Source organism: Sinohyriopsis cumingii, chromosome 7, assembly GCF_028554795.1.
Source record: "Sinohyriopsis cumingii isolate HCF-2022 chromosome 7, ASM2855479v2, whole genome shotgun sequence".
NCBI lineage: Eukaryota > Metazoa > Mollusca > Bivalvia > Unionida > Unionidae > Sinohyriopsis > Sinohyriopsis cumingii.
Window position 1 is genome coordinate 48,185,547 of NC_142967.1, and position 9,469 is coordinate 48,195,015.

The 9,469-nt window shown below is 35.3% G+C and overlaps 1 protein-coding gene across 1 annotated transcript in view; it reads left to right on the plus strand.

The window, feature by feature from the left end:
* LOC149795167 (RNA-binding protein RO60-like) overlaps window positions 1-6,219 on the plus strand; it is a 44,569-nt gene extending 38,350 nt beyond the window's left edge. Inside the window, exon 6 of the mRNA XM_089963766.1 lies at window positions 663-6,219. Coding sequence (XP_089819892.1) covers window positions 663-2,097 — 1,435 coding nt within the window. The 3' untranslated portion in view covers window positions 2,098-6,219. The remainder of the gene's footprint in view (window positions 1-662) is intronic.
* Window positions 6,220-9,469: the final 3,250 nt, after the last annotated feature.

Consider the following 9,469-nt stretch of genomic DNA (forward strand, 5'->3'; position numbering starts at 1 on the left):
ATTCGACTTCATAACCCTGGATCTCGGCGTTCATTCTCGTTGTCAAAATGATGAATACGGCACGTTTATAATTTAATCGGATATTCCATGAGGCAGATTAAAAATTAAGCAGCGTTAAAAGAGATTCGGTGAAGCGCAACAAATACTTTATTATAACCTTTAGTACCAACAACGGGGATTTCAAACTTGAGCCATTACCAAGATCATCCAACCAATTATAACTCTACATTGAAGTGTCAGCTATCTTTGACTGTTCAGCGGACATACATTTTGCATGGACAACTTAGTTGTATGGGGAGTTCATCAGGTGACAGTAGAAGCTGTTTGAGAATACATGAAAACTCATATTTTAGCCAAACTGGTTTTTAAACACAAGTCAACCTAGATACCCAAGATTTTAAAAATCCTGTTACAGAAGATACGAAACATTTTTACTTCGCCAAATAGAAATAGAAATAGAAATCAAGAGCTGTCTTACTCAGTATACGATAAAGACGAATTTTTGTGGAGTAAACATCCGAGGATATATATATATATATATATATATATATATATATATATATATATATATATATATATATATATATATATATATATATATATATCAACAACTATATATATAATGTTTTGGAAATTCGAATTTCAATATGTATGTTCTTCAGGTTGATTTCTGAGGGGAGAGGAAAAGAAATTGTTACATTGATACGAGAAATAAGCTTTGAAGGAAGAGCTGAAAAGCAGGGACCAACCCTATTTGCCTTGGCCATATGTGCAAGATCCAATGATCAAGAAACCAAGAAAGCGGCTTACGAATGCCTAAATGAAGTCTGCAGAATTCCCACCCATCTTTTTATGTTCGTTAAATATGCTGAAAGTGAGAGCACTGGGACCGGATGGGGAAGAGCACACAGAAGAGCCATCAGCAACTGGTATGAAGAACTTGCAGAAGAAAAACCAATGGTATTGGCCTTGCTCATCACAAAGTACAAAAAACGTGAAAAGTGGTCACACAAAGACTTGCTCCGTCTGTCACACATCAAACCGAAGAATGATTGCTTGAAATTCATCACCAGGTTTGTTATCAAAGGACTTGAGGCAGCAAAGAAGTTACAAGAAGAGCTTGTGAATGATGAAAATCAGCAACAAATCCTTGCATTCTTGGAAGCAACGGAAAGAGCAAGAAAATGTACAGATGAGACGACGATGATACAACTAATTGAACAGTTCACGCTTGTCCGAGAGCATGTTCCGACCACGCTCTTAAAGTCTAAAGCAGTTTGGGAAGCCCTTTTGAAGAGGATGCCAATGACTGCAATGATCCGTAATCTTGGAAAGATTACATCCATGGGTCTTCTTGATGCTGGATCGGAGTACGAACAACCAATTGTAATAAAACTGAATGAGGAAGATTCATTGAAGAACGCCAGAGTCCATCCCTTCAATGTTCTTGTGGCTTTGAATCAATATAAAAAGGGACATGGTGACAAAGGACACCTGAAGTGGACTCCTAATGAAAAGGTGTTGTCTGGGCTTGACAGCGCTTTTTACTTGGCCTTTAAAGCTGTTAAACCGACTGGAAAGCGGTATCTGCTAGCTATAGATGTTAGTGGGTCCATGAGTGTACCATGCATGGGAACGGAAAGCCTCACCTGCCGCGATGCTGCATCAGCCATGATGATGGTTACCCTTCGAACTGAAGAACATTGCGAGGTTGTTGCCTTCTCAAATGAACTTCGTCCTATTCCAATTACAAAGAAAGACACCCTTAATGAGGTCATTGAGAAATCATCCAAGACGCCCTTTGGTGGCACTGACTGTGCTCTACCCATGCTGTATGCAATGGAAAATAAAAAGAAATTTGATGTTTTCATTGTGTACACAGACAATGAGACGTGGTATGGGAAAGTCCATCCCTTTAAGGCGATTCAGGACTACAGAACAAAAAGTGAGATCTACAATGCCAAGTTGATCGTGGTGGGCATGTCCTCAAACGGATTCACCATCGCTGATCCGGATGACCCTAACATGTTGGATATCGTTGGATTTGATTCGGGGGCCATTGAAGTCATGACCAGGTTTATTCTTGAGCAAGCGTAAGCAGTGAAAATTGGTATGGTGGAATTTAAGACAATTGTCTCAAGAATATGGGATAAAATCCTCTGGCTGGATGTCGTCAAGATAATATGCACACATCTAATGAACATATTGATTTGCACGTGTTGTTATGTTGTTACTTACGCTGAGATAAAATTCATATACTATGTATGTATTTGGTTTAATATCTATGCGTTATTGTAATATTATTTTATAGATTTTTCTGTATCACGTGTTGTCATGGACTATCTTTTATAAAGATCTTACATATATATATAGGACACCACATTGAATTTCTAATTCTTTTCTCTGCTTAAAGACTTAGAAACCAGAGCAAGACTCAGTGGCTTCTTTCATCGTGTTTACAATAATACAAATTCAATTCAGTATTTCAAATTGATTTTGAAAACAGTATGTGTTTTCAGCTCCAATAGTTTGAGGAAAGCCTTCTAAAACGAATGAAAAATCAAAATAATAAAATCTGGTCTGATGATAAGCAGAGTCTAACAGATAGACAATAAGCTCTGGATCTCATATCAGATGCCAACAACTCAAGTGAGTGAGACATACATCATCATAACAAATATTGAAGCCAGCTGAATTTTGCTGAAATTAAATTACGTATAATAACCTTTCAGGGTTAATAATTATGTTTGATAATGACTGCAAATTATTGCCTTAACGCAATTTTCTTCAGTAGTTTGATTTAATGGCATTGAGGACATGGCAATATGGTTAAAGAAAAATCAGTGGCGTTGCCATGAATAATTGAGATTTTCTGTCAAATTGTTAAGGAAGAATTCATCAAACATATGCAGGATAAAGAACGCATAAAAACTAGATTGTTTGAAAGGAACAATAATTGCTTCAAATATGCACGAAGAATACAGAACGATCATTATCTTTGCTACTGTTAATATTTTTGCATGGGTCCGGTGTATACGCACCTTCCTCGTTGGGTGATTGTCATACAAATAATCGTATGCCTATTAATAAAGAAGGTAATAAATATGGTGTATACATTAAAAAAATAATTGAATACACTTTACAGGATAATGGCTTGCCCAGCTTAAGGGGAGGAAGAGGAGACAAAGTCTTCGTCACCAATAAAATTATTAAACAACAAGGAAAAAAGACAATTTTACCCAATAAATTAAATAGATCATTTCAAGATTGATACATTCAGAGATACGAAAGCAAGCTTATAAAAGTTTAGCTTATTCTTTGAACTGTAACGCCTTCATACAGTTGCTACGTTTTCTTGTCCATGTTAGACAATTCTTATATATGATTGTCAAAAGGGTATATTGCCCTCTCGGCTGTGAATGGTTTGGGAACAACAGCCTTATATACTTAAAACGTGTATCTAATATATAATGTTTATTGTCAACGGAATCGGTGACCGTGCAGTAATAAAACATACAATGTCGGCTGAAATGGTGGTGAGCGTTATTGCTCTCCCTTCTTCTCCCCTCACCCATTCTTATTCTTAAGGTTATTTACTGTTGTGGCTTGGCAACCATTTATTAGTTCACACAATTCTGGATCGACCAGAATATACCCTTTCAACTGGCAAGCAATCGAAATATATTTGTTATTCTACAGAGACCATTCCGAGCTGTACAAACTTTTCTATTTATTATTCCCTTAGTTGAGATTTAAGTGTCACCCCTTATGATAGATAACAACAATTCTTGGACAGTAATAATAATAATAATAATAACGCAACAGTTATTACTATTATTATATTATTATTATTATTATTAACTGTTACATTATTTTATACATTAGATACCCTTCCCTTTGACATTTGATTAAACATTACTAGCTTTATATTAAAATGGTAAAAGGGATAAAGGAAAAGAAATATGAATAATGTTGACGCATCTTAAACATAGTGGTATGATAGTATTATCTTTATTATGAAAAGTAAATGAACAGTTAATTAATTTATGACACTGATTTTATTTGTTACATATGTTTTCTTATGTATTTACTCTTTTTTAAGAAAGAAATAAAATAAGTTCCTCCGGAGAAAATAAGAATTGCATTTGGAATTAATTACCTGAATTAAAATGCATTATTCTTGGAACATTTTTGTTGTACAGTGCCCTACACCCTTATTAGTATTCCTGGAAGATTTTTGTTGTACAGTACCTTACACCAGTATATTTTGTGCGTATTTTATGTAAATAATTAAATTCCAGTATGTGATTTTTCACAAGAATTGTTTTCCAAATTGAAAAAATGGGCAGTGTTGTATATTTTGTGGATTAGAATGTATGACTACATTATTTATTGTAATAATTGATATGTGCACTTACAAGATTGTTGTATATTTTGTGAACTAGAATGTTTACCTTCAGTATTTAATGTAAACACTGATCTGTGCACTTACTCTTTTCTTTGTTGAATTTAATTTAGTGAAACTGATCAAAATAAGAGTACATCAGTTAAGTAAAATTAATATTTTAAACACTTGTATTAGAAATACCTTTCCTTGTCTATGTTGGTAGCTCCTCAAATCGAAGGTGCATTTTTTCTCATGTTTTCAATATTGTCACACAAAATAAAACACACGTACGACTCACGATACTAATTTATCTCCCATAGTAACCCATGGAAACACTATGATATGAAAAATTCAGTAACTTTAAATTTATAAATGTTCAAGATCAAAGCAATACTCTTATTATTATCCCATCCTGATGCAAATTTCTTTGTAGAGAAAACCATTTAAGCCGATGCATTTATTGTATCTAAAGGCGTTTGAAACACTTGTTTTCAATTCCGTATTTAAAGAATCGGGTGCTAATATCAGTAACGATGGTTCAAATTTCATGTCTGTAAAATGCCTAAAATTCCCTGCTTTGAACGTTGTTTTTATTTCTCAGTTTTAATTGGATAAGCTGTCAAAAAATTGATTTTACTAAATATTTTTACTATTATCACCCAGTCATTACACTCCAAACACATATTGTGTGATCACAGATTGTCCCATTGGTCCATGTTATTATTACCGTACGTCCTATGTAAGAAAAGTAAAAATGGGATCAAAGCCATTAACACTTCATTCTTCAGGACCTAATTTAGCTACAAAGTGAAGTGGCAATGAGACACCAAGCATGAATGATTGTAAATTCTTGTGAAATTGTGATGTTCTTGACATACGTTAATTGAGGCTGTTTTGTCTTTGACAGCACTTTTAGCTCATTATTGGACTTGTCAGTATTAATGAATTTGAGTTTTAAAAATTTTTTAAATTGCAAATAGTACAATAGATAAGGCTGTAAATAAATGTATATAATTTTCATGAAACATTACTTGTGATGTTCTTTCCAGACTCTGAACAAAACTCAAACAAAGTTATGCATTTATTATATACCTAATAACGGTTACCTTCTAAATGTGTTTAGCTTGTCTGTGTGAATGAAATTCAAACCGATTGGAATCGATAAAAGTCTGGTTCAGTGTATCTAACAATATCGACGCGCAGACATTATAGAAAAGACATACAGAGTTCCAGTTTAGTTGTCTAATACATAAGGATTAAAGATTTATATCAAACATCAGACAAAGCATGTGCAAGATTATATGTATATGTAATAGCCGGTAGGTGTACTACATCACCAATATAAATGAAGTGGATAATCCAAAGTTCCATTACACTCTTCATTCTTATCAGAAAATTTTCAATTTCAACCACTAAATATATATCTGAATGGTGTTAAAGACTGAATCCTGCAATTTATAATTTACTGTATACACTCGCTTGTAAGTCGAGTCCAACTGCAAACAGCATAAACCCAGATCTGCCGTCTCATAAAGCACCGGCATATCTGGGCCTATGCATTTTGTTAGAGGTAATCAGCAGAAAAACAAGCATAGACCCTGTTCTGACGACACAGTATGCAGTTGGTTTCGACCTATACAAGAGTATACAAGGTACGTTATACATTACATAGTTGAATATTGATATTTATAACCTTTAATCCAATACATTGTAATTCTTCACTCTTTGGTATACGTATTGTACTTCCTTCTAACGATTTTACAGTATGGCGTGGGTTTAATTTCTTTGCACTTCGAGAGCAAATAAACTTCAGAATGTTTTCAGAATGAAAATGTTAAAACTCTTTTCTTTATCCCCAACCAAAATTTCTGAAACTGTTTTACTGCCCGAACCATATTCAGGTTCTTTCCATCAGTAGACCATATATTTCAGGTTTATATTACACTTGAGCTTCTAAAGTACACATTTGCGAGCGGATGTGGCATGTTATCTGCTTGTAAGCTGGTTCATTTATTGTTATATATTTACCATTGATCAAAAGAGCCTATACGATTATCTCCGTAGTCCGTCGTCGCCATCTATCTCCTAGCGTTTGTTAACACAAGGTGTTATCACTTCTCCTTCCAAGCCATTGGGAGGATTGCCATGTCACTTTACAAACACATTCATTCCCATATATATTACGTCATAAATGAAAATTGTGATCCTCAGGCATTCAATATCGTTCCAAAGGCAGCCATCTTTAAAATCTTATCACTACTACTTCTGATTTGCACGGATATTCATTTTATCATTTAGACTAGAATTTTTCACCAAGCGAATGTATTAAATCTCTACCTGATCCCAAATGAAAATGTTGCTGATCTGAATTTCAATATAACCACCACTTTGGCCATTTTCGAAATATTAGTATCAATACTCCTGAATGGATGGTCATATCAACATTGAATTTCACTAAATAGACTTCTGATCAACTCTAGCTGACCATGAGTAAAAACTGTGTACATCTGAGAGCCAACAAAGTTTTCATATCTTCACAATCTGACCACTACTCTTCCTGAACAGATATTCGTATCAAAATACGATTTTCGTAGCAAGATTTCTTATCATCTCTAGTAGCTGATAATGAACATAGTGTCTCTTACAACTCCAGTATGGCTACATGGATATAAAAAATTCCTGGGACCCCGTGATAACTAAACTAATACCGAGGCATAATTTTGTCCAATGTAAAACCATGCTCTGGTTTCCGACAAATATTACGGAAATATTTCATAGCAACAAACATTTGACAACTGACTTTTTCCTCATGACATCTATCTACAGCAGGCAACCCAAATTACTCCCACGTAATACCTTAGTGGAGTATGAGTTGGGTGATTTCAGATCGGTATGGAGCCGTATTAATCCATGTGTCTGCTACTCATCTGATTAAGCAATCATAGTCCATACTAACTGCCCCATATATACAACTCTTAAAGAAACAAGACTTGCGAATGTTTGTCTTTTTCAGCAGATGGTGGCGTTTTAATTTTACATCTTTGGCTCAACACAACAGACGGCTATGATCTGGTACATGTATTGAGCTTTCTCAATGGTCACTTAAAGAAATGGATATTCACTGTCGAGCATATGACAGATGCTTCTGTTGGCTAATGTTTGCTGAGGAATACTGCATTTAAATAATCAGTCCAATCACAATTGTTTTTGCATGTCGAATTCGCTTGTGGTTAAATAGCTCAACAAAAATTCGCGTGGAAGGTTAGCAGCTCCCTTGACAGTTTTGACACAAAATAAACTGTTTGGAATTAAGAATTCAGCGAACCATGCAAACATAAACGGAGATGACATAAAATATGATTAACCTTCTGGTCAGGGGTGAACAACTGGGAGAACGTTGACAGACAGAAATACAGAATCACGAAAGGAAAATGTTCAATTATATTTTATTTGCTTAACTCAAATACAAGTGTAAAACTTGAATCCCTTTTGAATGAGGACCTTTTGTCCAATGTCCGTCAGACATCCAGCACCCATTAGCACGTTTACTCCTTCTACACAACTGGGAGGATTACCGGAAAATTTTACAAACACATCCAAAGTCTACTAGTCCTTAGATGAACCCTCTGACACCCACTATGGCCGCCATGGCAGCCATCTTGACAATTGTATCGCTGCTACTCCGGACTAAATAGTCATATCAAAAGAGAGTTTTCAGAAAAAGACTTCTTGTCAAGTGTGGCTCCTCCTAAATCAAAATGGTGCAATTCTGAAATCTAATATGGCCGCCATAGTGACCATCTTTGAAACCTGAGCAGATGCACAAATTAACAAGGGGTTTTCACTAAAATTCTTCATAAGAACTTTACTTAGTACAAAATTAAAATTGGTATGATCTGACATCTAATAAGGCAACAGTAATTGCCATCTTGGAAATCTTCTCAATACTCCCGAATAGATAATTGTATTGACATGGGTTTTTAACTTAATAGTAGTGAAGTGGGACGGTCTAGGGACTAGGGGACTTCCATGTTAAAAAGGGTATATCCACTCTGGGGACTATGTAAAATTTAACATGGGAGAAAAAAATATCCACTCTGGGGAGAAGGGAATTTAACATGGGAGAAAAAAAACTATCCATTCTAGGGACAAGGGAAATTTAACGTGGGAGAAAAAAATAAACTATCCATTCTAGGGACAAGGGGAATTGAACATGGGAATAAATCGTGGGACTGTCTAGGGACTAGGGGAAATGGAACAGGGTCGGGACCCTATTTTAATAAGGTCCCGACCTGATGGGTCTATGGAAATGGAAGGGGTTTCTATTTTTTTTAAAACAAAAAAAAAATAAATAAAAAGGGATAGGCAATGAAAGTCAAGATCTTTTCGAGACCTATGAAGGGGCCCTGAAAAGGGCCTTTGATTCATCATCTTCTTCTTCTTATTTTATTTCCTCCACTTCTTCCACCAATTTCTCACTTTTTCCATCATTCCTTTCTTCTTCTTCTCCTCTGGCATCCAGTCTGGATGGCCCAATGCTCTGAACTTTTCCTGGACTTTGATCCAATTCTGATTGAGCCTCTCAAACTCTGCCTGTTTCTTTTTGTTTTCCTGATCTTTTCTTTCTTTACTCCATTTCTCCTTTATTTTCTTTACTTCTTCCTCCATTACTTTTCTCATTACTTCTTCCGATTTCTTAAGCTGGTCCAGCCCTTTTTTGACAAAGGACCAATATGTCCATTCCATTATGTCTTCCAAAAAACATCTTACTTCTAGCACATTATCCATGTCTTCTTTCAAGTGACCAGTCTTTACATACTCTGGATCTATAAAGCCTCTTAGTCTTTTTACTTCTTCTTCTATCATCTCTTTCACCAGATCCATAGCTAATTTCAGGTTTGTCACTTTCCTTCTGACAAAATCCCTAGTAACTTCATGCTTCCATTCACGTTCAATCCTTTCCACTACATAGGCTCCATCCACCATCCAATACCAAATATCCTTCAACTGGTTAACAATTCTGTTACAGCCACCATCTTCCTTGTCTTTATTCTTTGTAGAATGGTGCGAACGACGAACGTT